The 18,576-nt window shown below is 42.1% G+C and overlaps 1 protein-coding gene across 1 annotated transcript in view; it reads left to right on the top strand.

The window, feature by feature from the left end:
- GFOD1 (glucose-fructose oxidoreductase domain containing 1) overlaps positions 1–7,758 on the top strand; it is a 73,259-nt gene extending 65,501 nt beyond the window's left edge. The window contains exon 2 of the mRNA XM_027654144.1: positions 44–7,758. Coding sequence (XP_027509945.1) covers positions 44–963 — 920 coding nt within the window. The 3' untranslated portion in view covers positions 964–7,758. The remainder of the gene's footprint in view (positions 1–43) is intronic.
- The last annotated feature ends 10,818 nt before the right edge of the window (positions 7,759–18,576 follow it).

The raw sequence follows: 18,576 nt of genomic DNA, 5'->3' as shown, positions 1-18,576 counted from the left end.
TATATTTTTGTTGATGGTTTTTTTTTTCCCAACTGTTTTTCAGGCATTGGAAAAAATGTCATCTGTGACCGAACGGCGACTCCCCTGGATGCCTTTAGGATGATGACTGCGGCTCATTACTACCCAAAGCTCATGAGCATCATGGGGAACGTTTTACGCTTCCTGCCTGCTTTTGTGAAGATGAAACAGCTGATCCAGGAGGGTTACGTAGGGGAGCTGCTGGTGTGCGAGGTGCAGGTTCACAGTGGAAGCCTGCTAGGGAAGAAGTACAACTGGAGCTGTGATGACCTGATGGGAGGTGGGGGCTTGCACTCGGTTGGCACCTACATCATCGACCTCCTGACCTTCCTCACCAGCCAGAAGGCCGTGAAAGTGCATGGGTTGCTCAAGACCTTCGTGAAGCAGACGGACCACATCAAGGGGATACGGCAGATCACCAGCGATGACTTCTGTACCTTTCAGATGGTCCTGGAAGGAGGCGTGTGCTGCACGGTGACGCTCAACTTCAACATCCCGGGGGAGTTCAAACAAGACATTATTGTGGTGGGTTCGGCAGGACGGCTGATTGTAATAGGCACTGACCTCTACGGACAGAGCAACAGCTCTCCTCAGCGGGAGCTCCTGCTAAAGGACTCCACGCCAGTCAGCAACTCCTTACTTCCAGAGAAAGCCTTCAGTGACATCCCATCGCCCTACCTCCGGGGCACCATTAAGATGGTCCAAGCTGTCCGGCAAGCATTTGAGGACCAGGACGACAGGAGGACCTGGGACGGGAGGCCCCTTACGATGGCTGCCACTTTTGATGACTGCCTGTATGCCCTGTGCGTGGTGGACACCATTAAAAAGTCAAACCAGCTGGGGGAGTGGCAGAACATTTCAATCATGACTGAGGAGCCAGAACTCAGCCCAGCATACTTAATCAGCGAAGCCATGCGGAAGAGCAGGATGTCTCTGTACTGCTAGCTCCTCTTGGCTCCTAGGAAAGAATAGGAACCAGACAGCTCTCGAAGGAGATGGTAATTCAGCCCCTGTGAAGGGCTTGGGTGTCTTAGGAACAGCTGAAGAGAAGGAAATACAGTGTCTGGATCAATTAAATCTGTTGGCAGCTAAATGCCAAAGCGATATGGTCCTTCAAAATGCCCAAAACAGATAGGAGACGTAAGAGCTGATATAACTTAACTGTTTTAATAACAGTATTAGCTGGGTGATTGGAAAGATATATCACGGACTCATCTCCTGCTTGCAGGTGCTTTAGATTATCCAATTGTGTTTACTGTGAAAGGTTGGGAAGATCCTTTTAGATTTTCCTTACCTACCAGAGGGCTGTGAAGGTACTGTCATGTCGTTAAATTTTCTGTAGTGTCTGACATGAATGGTTCCTACCATGACAGCTGACACCACCATGCTGTAGTACTGCACCTCTAACCAACACACAGAATAACAGGACTTGGTGTGAAAGTGTTGCATGACAGGGAAAATCTTGGCAGCTCACTTTTCATACAACCTGTTAGGAGCTTCTGTCTGTTGGTTTAGCTAGTTGGTTTTTGCTTGGTTTGTTTTTTTTTTAAAGCACAATTAAGTAGGAAAATGTGTGGCTTTTAACACAAAGCAGTCCTCAACCACAGTGCATATGCCCCAGTATTTGGGGAGGGAGGGAGGGTCTTCTATGAGCTCCCTGTAAGCTTCAGTGTTACATATTTGCTGATTGAATGGGTTGTGGAAAACCTTTAATGGATGACACGTGGCACGACGCAGTAGTGATAGTGCGTTTTATTACACAGCCAAACTCAGGCTAGTCTTACGAAGGTTTCCTGTGTCTGGGACTGACTTTTGAGTGAATTCATCATGCATTTTGGTTCTAGGTGGAAAACAATAGAAACACAACCTGAAACCATACAATGTTTAGATGAGCTGTGTTCTTTTAAACCTTTGTGAACTCACACTTGAGAGATGCAGACCAAGTAATTTCACATCCCTCAACCCAGAAGCTCTCACCCCCATCAAGTGCTGATTGTGACTGAAAAACAAAAGGGATGAGAAAATTTCCCGTCCATTTCCAAGGAAAAAAATTGACATAGGACTCCCACTCTCCTCATCTCCTTAAAGTGGCCAGCTAGTGGTACTGTAGTAATCATTCCCTGTCATCAGTGCAGGGGTGAACAAACTCTTTTGATATGTTTGTCCCGTTCTTCTTTTTAATATTTTAGTTGCAGTCTTGAAATAATATATTCTTTTGAGAATATCTTCTTGAATGAATATAGTGAAAGGCACATAAATTATCCCACTAAACAGGGATACTGTTTTTCTGCATAAAGCTGCTCCACTGCTGATATGTTTACAGTGCTAGGTCTTCAGACAGTAAAAAAGTAGAACACAAGCATATAGCACTAAATTATATTAAACTTGAGAAAAACCTTTCAGGGTTTGTTTTGTTAACTTTGATGAGGGGAAAGAAGAAAGCATTTGGATGAACAGTAAATGAAAAGAGAAAATATGACTCCTCTTTCTCAAGGCCATCCCATTAGTGTGGCCCTTATAGGTTAGAAGGAGAACTGTCAGAGTGATTTAGATTTTTTAAAACCACTTACAGTTTTGCTGTTTTTACGAGCACTAAGGACTTCTCTAGGGTTTTTCCTACAAATGACTCTGATTGCTCTATGCTCTTGCCTGTCCTATGCCCAGTTTTAGAGCTTTGTGGTTTTGAAAAGGAGGGCGTCAATAGTGTGGTTTATCTCATCTGACTTTAACCAGCAGAAAGTCATATGTCTTGCCCTGATCAGCAAGGACACAGTGGTCAATACAGAGAGAGCTCTCCAAAGGCTGACTCAGTTCATCCTAAGATTAAAATAGAAGGAAGTGTCCATTGGAAATGCCCGTCCTCCTCCTTTGCATAGAATTTTGGCTTCTAAATTTTTAGGTGACTCCCAGTGTGAAATTATTCATGTGTGATTAATTTTTCAAGAGTGCATGTGTGACCTTTCATTAAATAGTCCCCAAAGTGTAACAGTGTGACTGATGAAGGAATAATGTAATACTGCAAAACCACACCCAAAGGGACAATTGTTTCTATCTATGTTGTTCTGCCGGTTTCAGCAACTCTCTCTGGGCCTGACTGTTTCTGCTAAGACCTCAGGCAAGCTTTCATTTTTCCTTCTTGAAAGCAGTTCTTGACAAGTTTGGTTGTTTTTCATAAAAATTGATTTCTTTGAGAATTCCTGAGGTACTATCTCTGCCAAGAGGAATTTCCCATTGTAATTGTCATGATATACCATGCTATCCGGTTCCTTCCCTCAAAAGTACAAGGAGTAACAAGAAGAGAGAATTTGACCAAGAAATCACCTAACTCTCTCCTGAAAAATGGAATTAGACCCAAGGGGATCAAGAGAGTTTTCATAAAGTAAAGCTAAAGCCATTTACTGAACATAGTGGTCTAGTTCAAGTCATGAATGCAAGTCTGGTGGATAATTAACCATGTACAGTTAAACACCATTCAAAAGTGGAACGAAACATGGACCAAAACATTTGTGAATCTTGCTTCTCAGTGGTTTAGCCATTGTTCTGGAATTGCTGTTCATGTCTTTGCACTTCATTTTGGTTTACAAATGTTGACCATTTTTCCTATCTATGTTTTCTTCTTTTCTCTGTCTTTCTGAGTTTTGTGATGCCAGTTGGAAGCAGCGCCTGCAATGAACAGTCCTCAGGCGAGACATAATGTATAGGGATATAACTACTGAGCTCAGACTTTCTGTCCCGGATCCAAAGGTTTGGTTGACAGGCATCATCCATCCTCTGTGCAGACTTAGTGATGCAGCTAGTGCTGCTTAGCAGGAAGAAAATCTAATGCTTTGGGTACACAGCCATCTGATGCTGGTTTTAGTACTGGCTTGCAAGTGGGTTGAACCCTGTATACAGCTCATTGTGTGACTGCAGTGCTGGCCCCAGAGAGACAGGCAGAATGAGCAGGGGCAGGGTGGGACCTCTTCTTCTGATGGCAACAGTGATCTTATGCTAGATTTAGGTGAAGTTGTTACCTAACTGAAATGGCGGCAGTAGCTGCATATATTCAGGATTTTACAGCAGTTATTCCATTCTCTAGGAAGTGAAGGGGCTGTAGTGTCAAGTATAAAGATACTAAACTTCCACCTGGCTTAAAGGAGGAAAGAATTAGTTTATTTATTGAATGTGTATTGTTATTCTGATAAATCATTCTTTTAAAGTCTGGGATCTTTCTTGGCAGCATCCAGCCCTCTGTTCTTTTGGTACAGTTGAATTTGCCCTAAGTAGCCTCTGGAGTTCATGCTGGATTTAAGAATTTGGGCAGGAGATACAGAGATGTACTGGATTGAACTCAAAAGCGGTACCACCCCAGAAAACATGTATTTGGAATTGCACTTCTAAAGCTGTTCTTTAATGCTGTGCCACAAGTTTTGAGACGACTGCTGCTAAATTGGTGCAGGCTGAAGAGCCAAACTGTGGCTACTGCTGGAATTCACAGTAGCCCCCAAATGAACTTTTTTATACACTAGGTATGTTCACTCGTCTTTACCAGGGCTGCTGTCGGAGAGGCTCTTTCCTTGCCTTTAACCTGTGCACATAGGATCCTGAACATTATGGTCTATTGCCAAAGACAAAAAGAGTCAAAGGGTGAGCCCAGGTGAAACGCTTTGTGGCTCTGCAGGGCTCTGTTCCAGCACTGTGACAGTCAGTTGAGAGACGGTGTCTTATTTCCCATGGGAATTGTGTTGGTGTTCACATCAGGGGTAGAGCAACCCTACTCTGTGTGACTGCAGGGCACAACTTAAATGTGCCCAAACAACCTTAAATGTGCCCAAAGGGGAGAGTGGTGACTGCAGCAGGGAGCAACAGGAAGGTGTGTCTGCAGGCTGGTACCTCTGTGCCAACAGGGAGAATATACTGGTCACATGGAGGGTGAGGGCTGTACCTCCTGAGGGTGACAGCAGCAGCCTTGCTCCACCTCTGTGTTTGGGAGCCCAAGAAGGGACCCTGCCCTTGGGGAAGCAGCATCCGTCTCATACCCCTCCTAGATACATGCACATCATCAGTGCTGATCTCAGTGAAGCCCTACATGGAAGCATAAGAACTCTTCAGGAGCTTGGGATTTCCTATATCTAGTATCGTGCATGTGTTAAATTAGTAGTACTTTAGCTGTGTAGTTAGAAAATACCAAGTAGAGATGATACTTACCCATGCCAGCCAGTGTGGCAGAGAATCGGGGCGTGCATAGATGAGTTTAGGCTCAGGATGGGCTGCTGTGGAGTTCATCCTTTGCTTTGGCTGAAAGCATGAGAAATTCCTGCCCAGCCAGCATCGGGCAATCAGAGGCACTACCCACTTTGTACTTAGTGTTCCCTCCTTTGCAATAGTTTTCAAAAAAAGTGACTGTACAAGTGAACAGCTGTCCTGGAAGTTCAGCCATTCAAAAAAGGAGGCTTTTCTGCTGTGTGTGGTCACAGCACAAGGACAACTCAATTTCTCTGTTGCCTTGTTTGTTTCTGTGTCCATACAAATGTGGAAAAGACCCAGACAATTTAAAATTACTCATTGAGCTACCAAGAAAAAAAGAAAAGGCATATTTGACTTAATGGGTAAAAGTAAACATAGTAACTTGATTTTGCCTTTGCAGAGATTTAGAAACTAGTGGTGACAGAATTTCTTGTTGCTGGGAATTTTTGTATTTGACTTTTATCTAAGGCCTTCAATATAAAATATCACACATTATGAAGTTCTGTATTTACAAGGGTTTAAAAGTACGCAGCAGAGTTTTGGCTTTGTGCAGATACTCAGCACTGGTGTGGTGTTCCAGTGGCCCAGTGATGTACCGTTAAGTACGTATGAAACTTAACACTGGACTTTTGACCTCTGCAGTGCTCTTTGGGTATCTAGAGCTAGTTGTGAAATGGCAGGATTATTCAGGACAGCAGTTTCTTTTTGTTGTTGTTGAAGTTGTTACTTGTGGGGAGCAAAGTTTGTAAATTTTAGAGATGAAGTATGACTGAATAGTATTTGGCAGTCTTATCTGCTTTAAAATTTCCTCTCTCTTGAGCTACTGGGTGGAGTCTGTCCAATAAAAATAATTTCCCTTAACTGCCCACTTCCATTTGCTCATGAAAAGAAGAAATTTTAAGTAAATGGGACTAAACATAATGCTGCATTCATGAACTGATGTCAAAACCTCATGACTTAATGAGTGTATGAAGCCAGAGACCAGACAAGTAATGACTTTCTTGAAGCTGCCAGATTGAGGCCTTGGGGTTGGGAAATGAAGGGTATCAACATAGGTCAAACTGAAATAGCTTTTATTCAGCATTTTGAGTTAAATGAATAAACAGAATGCCTATGGTCAATCCAAAATTGAGGACAACACAAAACATGTTTTATAAAATTTTTTAAATTTTTTTTGGGGGGGGGGATTAAGTTCTATTTTTAAAGAATGATGTTTTGAAATTAAAGGTTTTAAAAATCTGTCTTTTATTATGTTTTGGCATGTGTGAAATTAACTGTTTGGGGTTCAGTTTGGGGTTTGGCTTTGTTTTTTTGGGGGGGTTTTTTTTGATCGATTTTTGTTGGGCTTTTATTTAAGTTCACACCTTAAAAAATTCCGTCTATTTGGTTTAAGAACATTCAGTGAATTCAGCTGCCCTTGGCAGGTTCAGCTCTGAACCTGTAGCTTCACAGTGTCTTACAGTGACCCCATTTCTAACATCTGAATTTGGCCATCTGGGTTTCATTTGTGTCTTCTTGTGGCAGTGGGAAAACTGGTTCATTACATGGAGCTGGCTACAGATAATCAAGATACTTTTTGCAGCAGTGCCAGCCATCGTCTTTAAAAGCACTTAACTCTGTTGACTTGTTTACCATGGTTATTTATGACTTTCCAGCTATGTGCAGTCCATTATTTCCTTTCCTTTTTATACTAGCCTTCAGACTCACGTCTCTCCCCTCTGTTTCTCATTCCATTGCAAACCGGGAGGCGAGTCTCCCTTGTTTCCCACTGAGCTCACGCTCAGTCTGTGTTACACGTGGCGTACAGGGTGGCTAACCTACAACTTGAAGTAGCTTCTAACACAGGTCCAGTACAGGATATGTGAACACCACAACTGAATGCCTAGCCAGGGCAGGAATCCAAACTCCCTGCTGCGCTGTCCTTCACAAGCAACACGCACTGTTCCTCTCCCACTGGTTTGCTTTTATTTGATTTTGAAGATGAGAGTATGTTCAGTTTGTTGCTGTGTCGATATTAAGTATATATTTATTGTTTTTTTCAGACATACATACATATATATAAATGCTATATATATATAATGTCAACGCATGGACATATGTACAGTAGATATTTTAAAGAGCTATTTATCAAGAAAAGTAAGTGTTATAAGTAAACAGAGTTTATATTTTATATATTATGTAGATAGCAAAAAAAAAAAAAAAAGTGGTTAAATTATAGTAGGACTTTTGGGGATGGGGTTGGAGAAATGGGCAAGGACTGGTTCTAGCATTTTAAATAGCCAAACTACTTTGTACGGAAGCTGCCTGCTGTGCCTCTCGGCTGCAATATCTGTTTGTTTCTTCTTTTGGAAGATGATGTGCATTGTTACTTTTACATTGCTTGGGGAATGTAGTTAGTTTATTCTCAGCCAACTGGTATGTGCTGCTTAAAACATGGTTTCCTGCTGTTCTGCGTATTTGCATTGATGGAATAAAAGGATCTTAACTGGCAAATAAAGACGTAAAAGGATGTGATCTCAGCTGTCTGTGGTTTTTCCCCACACGTCTGTTTTGAGGGGGTGTAATAACCATCACCTTTGCCTGGTTTCTAGCCTGCCTTTTAAGTTCAGCATATCAGAGTGAAATACATGGGGTTTTGTGCTTGGGGGTGGGGATTGTGATGGAGGGAGAGGAAGAAGAAGGTTTAACACTATGCCATTGAAGGTATTATGTTATAGCAAGGACCAAACTAACACCTATTGGAGGGATGCGTCCTGAGGAATCAGCTGTTTTTGTTGTCAAAGGATGCGAGTATGTTCAGTGGCATAACAAAACAGGAGCATTGGACATCCCCACTGAGCACAGCCTGGAGATCCTTTCTCCTGAATTTTCTCTTTCTCCTGGATCCTTTCTCTCCTCCTTTCTCCAGCACAGCCTGGAGATCCAAATCGTACCTCCTCACTGGTGTCCTGGAATGTTTTTGCCTTCCCTGTCCTGAGCTCCCTCCAGTGACTTCCCCAGGCTTATCCGATCCTTGCTCCCATCTACCAGGAGCTGTCAAGTCTTTCTGCTTACCCACTGTTCTTTTCTCCCCTGAGTGTCAGAGTATCAGAAATCTAGTAAGGATCTTGTTAGTCCAGCCCCTCTGATGCTTAAGAAAATCTCACTCAGGTTTGAAGCAGAAGATAATATGAAGCAATTGTAAATTCTAGGCTCTGAGGAAAGCTTGATTGCCTCTGTGATTGATGTGTAAAAAGGCTAGAGCATTTTCTGTGTTGCTTTTCCTTTTTTACGGCAGAGCACACATAAGGATGTTGGATTCTACTCCTGTCAGTGCTCACTCATTTTCCAGGCACTACGAAAGTACACAAATCTGAGGCACAAATCCATGATGGGATGGGAAATCATTGTCACTTACAATGCACATTCCCCTCAAATCATACAATCTTGTGAACTGTATATTTTTCCTATATATAAAAATTCACAGAGTGGGTATAGCATTTACTTCATCACAGAAATGTAACATGTTAGCAACTTCTAGTACTTCCATCGCAGCTATCATACTTTAAAGATGTACTGATGTTTATATACACATAAAATTTTTTTTATCGGTTTTAATACACATGATTTTCTTAGGCTCAAGAGGAGAAAAGTACAAGACAAGGAAGCTTCAGTCTGCAGGTCTCCAGCAATTATAGTTTAATGTTTGTCTTGTCCTGGTGAGTAAATGTAGTATACCCTTGCTCAGATTTCTGGATCACTGTCTCCAGCTAATCAATTAGGCACTGAATTAAAATAGGGCCAAATTTCATGGTATATCCTTTCCCATCAATTTCATCATAAAACAAGGCCTACTTCCCTCTCACAGGCTAAAACATAGAAATCTTTGGAAAACAGCACCTAGGGGAGCAATTACTGTGAGACGGTGTTGGAGATGCAGTGGGATTCAGTGCACAATATGTAACTGTATAGGTAAGTGCAAATGCAAGAGTTAGTATAAACATTCCACGCTAATGAGGCTACACAAATGCTAAGGTAAACATTTCCAAACCTGTGTCAGCACAGTGAGACACTTAGGTGTAGATTTATAAACCCATGTAAGAGTTCTGCTTTTAAAACAAACTGCAGAAATGTAGGTGAAGGGGAAAACTTCATGCCATTTTCCCTAGTTTTTGAAGAACCAAGGCTTCTGCAGTTTACCCTGGCTTGTCCTGCTGTTTTTTGGAGTCTTTATTGATTAGCAGCTATGTAGTAAAAACAATGGGTGGCTTGTAGCCATAAATATTAATCAAGAAGAATGTTAAATGCATTGCATTGTTCTCTTCAGGATTGAAGAGTTTGCTGGGGCAGGGGTTATTAAAACATGCTGCTGTGCCAAAGAGAAGATGCACTTAATGCCTTTGCTACTTACTCCTGTTGGGCAGAGGAAAGCCTCAGAGCTCTTTTGTGATGCCAGTGGAAAGCTCATGTTTCAGATATGACATATGCGAAGCCCAGAACAATAGGACAATTTGCCCCATGTAATGCACCAGCACAGCTCAAATGGGGGTGAGACAGCATAGCTCTTCCTAGAGCAGCCTTTCCTGGGGCTGGAGGCTGGGGGGAACGGCTGGTGCAGCCCTGCTGCACCCAGGTGCCTCTTGCTCAGTCTGCTCAGGCTCATGTGCCTGTGCTGGTCACTTCTGCAGTCATCATGTTCAGCATGGAAAGAAAAAATTTCCATCAGGTGTCCCCAGCCAGCAACACTTGAAGTCACCAGACTTGTCACCGGTCTCACAGCAGTATCCTAGTACAAGCTAACACTTGTGTCCTGCATATACACTGCCTTTTCTAATCTACTTTGCACTTGGGAGTGCTCCAGCTAGTGACTTTTCACCGTGAACCTTGGCGTGCACCATCTCTTTACTTTAAAATGAATAACTGCAGATCCAGAAGCAGTTCCTGAGGGATGAGGCAGGGCTGCTGACAAGCAGTGCTGACACTTCTTACTCTTGTTCTCAACTGCTTGTTCCTGCCTTCCCTGAATATGGGTACATGGGGAGCATGTGTGCAGCCACCTGGTTAATGCGATCATGGATTTAGCTGAAAACTAAACATGTGAGGGTTTTACTAGATTACTTTTCAGGCAGAGCAATTCCCTGATTTGAGTCATTGTCGACAGCAACTGATGCGAGATCACTCTAATAGCAGAATGTAAATAGAAACCAGGTCTGCTGACTGCCAGAAATGCACCTTTTTCATCAGATCAAAGTAAAGTAACTACAGATTAATAAACAGGACCAAAAGAAAAATGAATGAGCAGAGGAAAACAATTTCTGTTCTTACAAAAGGATATACATGTAAGCAAATGTTTCCTAGGGAACTGGAGGCCTCCTCCTCCAGACATGGAAGTGGTGTATATACAGATTCTAGATAACCCTTTCAAAGTGTGCTCCAATCTGTTTTAATAACTCTGCCTTTTGCAGTTAATCACATCTTACAGACTAAAGGCTTTTGCAGTGATTATCATATTCCATTCAGGCAACGAGAACAGGCATTGTCACTTGTGCAAGTAAGTTTTACATGGTGTTTCAGCCAAACCTGGAAAAGCTGAGACCCACTTTTCAGACTTTGAGAAGGCAGAGACTGTTGGAAATGGAAATGGTGCTTGACGGACTTCTTTATTTTCCCAGTGCTAAATTGCTAGATTTTACATTTCAACATTCCTTTTCAGTGGTGCTAGTTATGATACCTTATGGAAGTTTCTGTTATGAAAAGAAGCCTTACAGCTGGGGAACTGTGACAAGCTCTCCATCTCAAGAAGGAAGGTAATCAGAAAGACAGTGAAAGTCAGAACTGGCATAAAAAGCAGATTAAGAAGAAACAAGAGTGTTCCTGGTCTTGGAAGATTGACTTTCTATCCTGTTAAATTGTTAGAAACATCCCAAGCATGGTTTCTGGCTTAGATCAACTTGTATTTTTCTAGATCCTTTCTGTGGCACCGTTAGGAAGTTAGCACACAGCAGACATGATTCCCACTAAGCAAATTGCTTGAAACCACCCTCTTTTGGGTGATTATGAAATCAATAACAGGGCCACTGGCATTCTGTGCCAGTAGGCCCTATGGCCAGATGGTGGGCCTGGGTGCTTGATCTGCTGTTGTGGATACAGTTCAGTGTTGGGGACTGATCGGAAGAATGGAAGGATCATAGAATAGAATCATAGAACCATAGAATAGAATCATAGAATCATCTGGGTTGCAAAAGACCTCTGAGATCATCAAGTCCAACCCATGATTGACTACCGCTGTGGTTGCTAGACCATGGCACTAAGTGCCACATCCAGTCTCATCTTAAAAACCTCCAGAGACAGAGAATCCACCACCTCCCTGGGCAGCCCATTCCAATGCCCGATTACCGCCTCTGTAAAGAATTTCTTCCAAATATCCAACCTAAGCCTCCCCTGGCAGAGCTTAAGACCATGCCCTCTTGTCTTACTGATAGTTGCCTGGGAGAAGAGACCAACCCCCACCTGGCTACAACCTCCTTTCAGGGAGTTGTAGAGAGTGATGAGGTCTCCCCTGAGCCTCCTCTTCTCCAGGCTGAACAAGCCCAGCTCCCTCAGCCTCTCCTCATAGGACTTGTGCTCCAGACCCTTCACCAGCCTTGTTGCTCTTCTCTGGACCTGCTCCAGCACCTCAATATCCTTCCTGAACTGAGGGGCCCAGAACTGGACACAATACTCAAGGTGAGGCCTCACTAGCGCTGAGTACAGGGGAAGAATCACTTCCCTGGACCTGTTGGCCACACTGTTCCTGATCCAGGCCAGGATGTCATTGGCCTTTTTGGCCACTTGGGCACACTGCTGGCTCATGTTCAGCTTCCTGTCAATCCAAACTCCCAGGTCCCTTTCTGCCTGGCTGCTCTCCAGCCACTCTGTGCCCAGCCTTAGCGCTGCAGGGGGTAAAGGTTGGTATTACAAAACTTGTGTGTTAAGAAATGAGTCTGTGTCACAGTGTGAGGAAATGCAGGTATAAACTGTAACAAGTTCTTTCAGCACAACACTTTTTCTTCAAATGGACTATTTTTCCACTCACTTTTCTATGCTTTTTGTGTGCAGTTCCATGACAGCAGAAATAGCTTTCTGGGAGGTGTTCTGCCCTTTTGGCTACAGACCTTGCTAGCTGGGAATAATTCCTGTTTAGGCCTACTGCAGGACCAGGGCCTCTGAGGAGAAGAGGGGACCAAGTCATTTGCTGAATTGACAAAATGCCCAGCTGTCCATCCACATTTGGCAAACTTTGTCTGTACTGCTTCACATCAATGAAGTGTCTTATGAAGATTAACAAATCCACTCCAAGTGAGCTGTTGGGATTATTCCCATTTTGCAGCTGGCAAGGTGGAGGAAGAGGTGAAGTCAGTGAGATGACTATCTAATGAATTTTTTCGTTCTCTGAGTTTCCCACTTGGATTATTAGGTTTGCCCTCTCCCAGTGTCTGAACCTATCACTCAAAATGTCACTCTCAGAGGGCCTTCCAAATGTCTTATTCCAGACCAGGTATCAGCTCAGGTCTTTATGGAATTTCAGCTTACTTGGAAATACTCTTAAAAATATTTTTTCATATATATATATATATTTACTTGTAGCTTCTAACCTATTTTTAAGGAAGTTTTTGGTAGGATTTTCCTCCTTTTATGGACTAAGTAGTCAGAACTATTTAGCTTTATAAAAAGAATTTTTATATTCTTTACTGTGAGGGTGGTGAGGCATTGGAACAGGTTGTCCAGAGAAGTTGTGGATGTCCTGTCCCTGGCAGTGTTCAAAGCCAGGTTGGATGGGGCATCGAGGAACCTGGTCTAGTGGAAGGTGTCCGTGCCCACGGCAGGGGGTTGGAACTAGATGATTGGTCCCTTCCAACCCAAACTGTTCTATGATTTTATGATTTTAAAACTGTAATGCTGGAATATTTGAAATTACAATTGTTATTTCTGTTTATAACGGAATCTCTTTGGCTTTACAGAGAAGGTACATACCATTAACTTCACCTTGTCTTTTGAAAATCTAGAGATGAATGGTAAACCATGCTGCCCAAGGCCGTGCAGAGCAAGTCCATGACAGCCAGATACTACATCCTGCTGCTTTAATTTCTAGTTCCCTTTAAATAGTTCTTAAACCTAATACAATTCTCATTCACTATAATTAATACAATTAGTCATATATAATTAATGCCTAATATGCTGCTGCGGTTTGTGAATACCAAATAAGCTGGAGTTGGCTGCACAGGCCGTGTTCAAATCCATCTGTTTAGAACAGTGCCTCTGCAGCACCAAAGCCAATACCAACAACTTTATACCTACGTGAATACATTTTGCGCAATTCCGTCTGTGGAGGGAAAGGTGAGAGACATTGTGTTCTGCATGCATTGATTTTAAAACCAAGCTGATAAAATTAGCACCAGATCCATTCAGAAATTGATGGGGTAAACTGTTCTGTGGTTTTTACAGCTTTGCATTATTCTGTACAACAACCTGAAAGTAGGACATTGACAGTATCTGTAACAATTGAAGGAGTGCAGACCTAGGAGGCTGACAAAAAAATCAGCATCAGGAGGGAGGTGGGGACTTCTTTGTCCTGTCACAAAAAAAACATCAGTTCATCACTCCAGCTTAACAGCTTGTCTTCACACATTAAAACAAGCCTCCAAACCATGACTGATACAATTTAGAGTCATTAATTAGTTGCTGCTCGATCCTTTAAATGAATGCACTAGCAAAGCCCTCTGAGCTTCACCGAGACCAAAAGCCTGCTTGTGCACAAGGCTCCCCTCCCCCTTGGTAGACAGTCTTTCTAAAAGAAAGTGATTAAGTGACAAATTATTCTTTGGAGGTACAAGTGCTGTGTCTGCTGGGTTGCTGTGGTTGGATTCGATCCTTTCACCCTTACATTAGTGGTCCCAGTGAAGCCACTGGGTTAGGCTCTTGCTTTCGAGCCTAGGCAGCAGGTTGGAGATACAGACTTGTCTCTGTGGCCGAAAGTGCCAGCAGCAAGTTGAGTGCCATTCTCAGCTCAGGTCCTGGCTGAGGAGAGTAGAAATGGGGTGCAAAGCTTGATCTGCCTCTGCAGTCACAGAATCATAGGATACTTTGGGTTGAAGGGACCTGTACAACTCATCTAGACCAAGTCCTCTGCAACGATCAAGGGCAGCTCCAGCTAGATCAGGTTACTCAGAGCCCTGTCCAACCTGACCATGAATGTTTTCAGGGATGGGGCATCCACCACCTCTGTAATCAGGGATACTTGGTTGAGTGAAGAACACAGAATCTAACTACCATATCCAGCTTGTGACCTTGAATTGGCATTTAGGCACCTTTATAGCTCTGATACAAGGAAAAATATTGCACAGACTGATTCCTACTTGCTTTCTCACTTTGTGACAGATAGCTGCATATTTTTGCCTTGCCTCTAACCATGCATAGTGATCATAATAACTATACCTCATCCATATACCAGAACCCTTGATAAGGCTTCTCAAGGTGTATTATCTAATTTTCCCATAGTCCCTAAACTGAACAATCTTTGTCTCATTGTCATCTCACTGTCGTTTCTCAATTAAAGAGTAACATACCTGTGATAATATTATTTGGGACTAGTTATTATTTATTGTGTAGTGCCCCAGAAATGCCATGCTCAGTGACAGTACAGAGCATGTGTTTGATGCTATTTAAAAACTTGCAACCCTTTTTCAGACAAAAACATTGATCTTAACACAGCTACTAATCAAGGTGGTGGAAGAATAATTAGGGCAGGCACAGCTGCTCTGAGGTTATGCAACAAATCAAAGTTATGACTAGAATCCAGAATATATCCTAAAAAAATCACTAACATAATCTCAAAAATTCCTGGATTTCTGCTACGTATGGAGCAAGCAACTGCAATTGGTTATTTTCTTCATAATTGTCTTGCAGTTTCTGTATACCTTTGCAGACAAAAGCATGACACCTCTGAAGTACTCTCATTCTCTAGCAGGATAAGAAAACAGAGAGGTAGGACATATTTGAACTCAGATTTCCAAGTTCAGCTGCTCCTTATACTATTTTCAGCCCCATAAGCCTTTTCCTTGCTGTCATTTGGAGATGGGTGTTCATGATTACAAAGACAGTGTTTGCTCTGTTTGGAGACAGACCTGTCTGTTGTCCTACCATGCTAAAATGAAAGGCTGAATTCCCCTCTGCTGCCAAACAGCTTTATAACTTTTTTACCCCAGAGTGTTATATTTTTGCCGTCTGACTTCAACAAGGAATTAAACTGTGAACATTAATAGCGACAACATTTGCATTCTTCTCTCAGGTAGAATGTAAACAGCAGAGCAATGCTGTTTTGGCCAGGAAATGGGGCCAAGCTCTTCTAGGTCTGCTGATTTTCATAATGAAAAGGTTATATGAATGTATAAGTAAATTGTCCTTTCCATTAACACAGCCCTACTCTGCATCTGGAACTATTCATGCTTGTCAAGAAGGAGGAGATGATATCTTAGAAAAGCTGAAATGTCCAAACTTGTAACTCCTTCCCTAAACATCAGTTATTTCCTATTACAACAGGAACAAGGGATGGTGCATTACCAAGCTGAAAGGACACTCTGCTTCTGAATCACTGTGAAGATATTATCAGACAAGTGTCTTTTTTTTTTTTAAAGTACATCTTCTGTTAGCTTAAAGCAAATGAAACCCACATGAAAACTTCACTTACTTTTTGAATGTTACATCATACGTTATAATGTCGTGTAAATATGGACCTCCACGCTGCATAAAATTGGCCTTCCATTGCTTTCTATTTTCCACCTCTTTTGATAAATTCACATAATAACGTGTGCTTCTGATAACCTTCTGTAATTCCACTGATAAATCAGTCATATAGGAGAGACAAAACTGACTTTTCAAGAGCAGCACGTGGCTCCCATAAAATTTAGTAGCATGTCATGGAGAACCAGGGACACAGTGCAGTTTGTATTTTGTAAAAAAAGACATTAGCACTGACTGCTTGGCTTCCTTCTCATGTGACTTTGTATGTCAGTGAGTAATTCAGTAGTGCAATATAAAGATAACGCTACAAAATGCAAACGCAGTAGTACTCAAAGTCATGGATAAAAACAGGAGATGCAGTATGCTAGCAGGGTACTAATAAGTTTGGCTCTGCTATCTCAGATAATCCCAAGCCAATTCCAAACCTGTTTCCCTTTTATCTTTTATGTGTGCTACCTTTTCTGATGTTATTGCAGTTTAAAAAAAAAAAAATAAAAATCACTGTTTAGATTATCATTGGACAAATGCCTAGGAAAGTACTATTGGTTAATGATGTATTAATCAATTTTATTATAAACACAGACCTCTACTTGGCTGATTGACACTAGCAGCTATTAATGATTAATTTCTGCTTTCATTTACAGTGGCAAGAAAGAGATCCTGTCAATAGGAATGAAGATACTTTATGTCCCTAGACAAAGGAAAATAAGGTCTTTATTTGGCTTATGAAAATATAAAATGTTTTAAATTAAATATTTAAGTAATGAGTCACTTGTGTGCTTTACAACACTGATTTACAGCATACAGAGTCACTTAGCTAGTCCAGTTGGATGTAGAAGGGCAGGTAAAAGATAAAAAGGCTGTTAAAGTAAGAAAGTCCAACTCTGTGCATTGCTGTCTTTCTGAAAAATAGGTTAGTCATCTTTGTTTCACTGTGAATGTGTCACCACATAATAATCATTGTAGTCATTAACAGTTCATGCTCAACCTATGCCTTTAATTTCACTTGTGTTTTGAAAAATCTCATATTAAACTAATTAATTTCCCCTTGACCTAAATATTTATGTCAACAATATATATACAACTGATCCCACTATAACCTATTATGCTACAAACTGTTTACAGGCACCATTAAGAAAATTTCTGTGTATAAGTAATACCATTAAGAAGCTTTCTATGTATTGGATTTAGAAACTTTACTGTGCGGGGGGCATTAGTTTTATTGTTTTTCATGACAGGTATATATTACTATAGCAATGTAATACATTTTGATCAGGCCAGAAATGAATGATTGAAAACCGTAGAGATTTAATTTCAGTAGCTGTTTCCTAAACCTTGTGATACTGGTTAGCTCCCAACACCACCAAACAGATCTCATCCAGAGACAAGTGCCATCTATGGATAAAAGATGTATTGAGTTGAAGAAACTGGAACAGACCAAAAATGGAACCAGCCTGCCACCTGCTGCTGTGTGGAATTACTTCAACAAACATATTTTCTAGGCCTTGTACTGACCAAGAGACGCTCCTGTGTGAGCTGGGTCCGACAAAAGCCTGCCTATTCTGCAACAGTGAGCTTTCCCCTGGGCAGTTCCAAAAGTGTTGGTTAACATTAAAATAATAGGATGCTCCGTGCATTTGAAAATAGGCCACGTAATCTAAGCAGCTGTCTTATCTTGTTTGCTGCTGTACTTGGCACTGGTGGGGCTTCACCTCTAATGCTGTGTCCAGTTCTGGGTCCCTCAATTCAGGAAGGACATTGAGGTGCTGGAGCAGGTCCAGAGAAGGGCAAGGAAGCTGGTGAAGGGTCTGGAGGGTAAGTCCTATGAGGGGAGGCTGAGGGAGCTGGAGTTGTTTAGCCTGGAGAAAAGGAGGCTCGGGGATGACCTTGCTGCTCTCTACATCTACCTGAAAGGAGGTTGTAGCCAGGTAGGGATCAGCCTCTTCTTCCAGGTAACAAGTGACAGGACAAGAGGACATAGCTGTGGCAGGGGAGGTTCAGGCTGGACATCAGAAGGAATTTCTTCATGGAAAGGGTTGTTAAACATTGGAATGGACTGCCCAGGGAGGTAGTGGAGTCACTGTCCTTGGAGGTGTTTAAGGAAAGACTGGATGTGGCACTTAGTTGGTCTAGTTGACATGCTGATGTTCAGTCACAGCTTGGACTCAAATGATCTCAGGGGTCTTTTCCAACTTAACTGATTCCCTGATTCTGTGGTTCTAGTACTTCCAAATCTTGGGGCGGCTAACTTGGGTGTTTGATGGTCTCATTCAAGTTTCTGCTCCTGGAAAGGGGCCACGAGCTGAAAACTCAGCTCCTGCTAAAAGCAGCTGCCTAGTCCTTGCAATCGCACAGCTAGAGGCTGGCAAGGTCTCAAAGATCCGAATAAAAACATCGCCACCAACTACAAAAAAACTCGAACGCAAAATAAAAATCATATTATTTGTTTAATGTCTCACAGTTTTAGCAGCACAGGTTGATATTTGAGGCTTTGAACAGTGGTCCTTTATCTGTTCTGAGGGGCAGGATATTTAGCAGCCGGTGCTTTGGTCACATCTGCCAGAGTAAATCTTG

Source organism: Corapipo altera, unplaced genomic scaffold (assembly GCF_003945725.1).
Source record: "Corapipo altera isolate COAL_440 unplaced genomic scaffold, ASM394572v1 60, whole genome shotgun sequence".
Lineage (NCBI taxonomy): Eukaryota > Metazoa > Chordata > Aves > Passeriformes > Pipridae > Corapipo > Corapipo altera.
The sequence above is the reverse complement of the archived record's forward strand: the minus strand, read 5'-3'. Positions and strand labels throughout refer to the sequence as shown.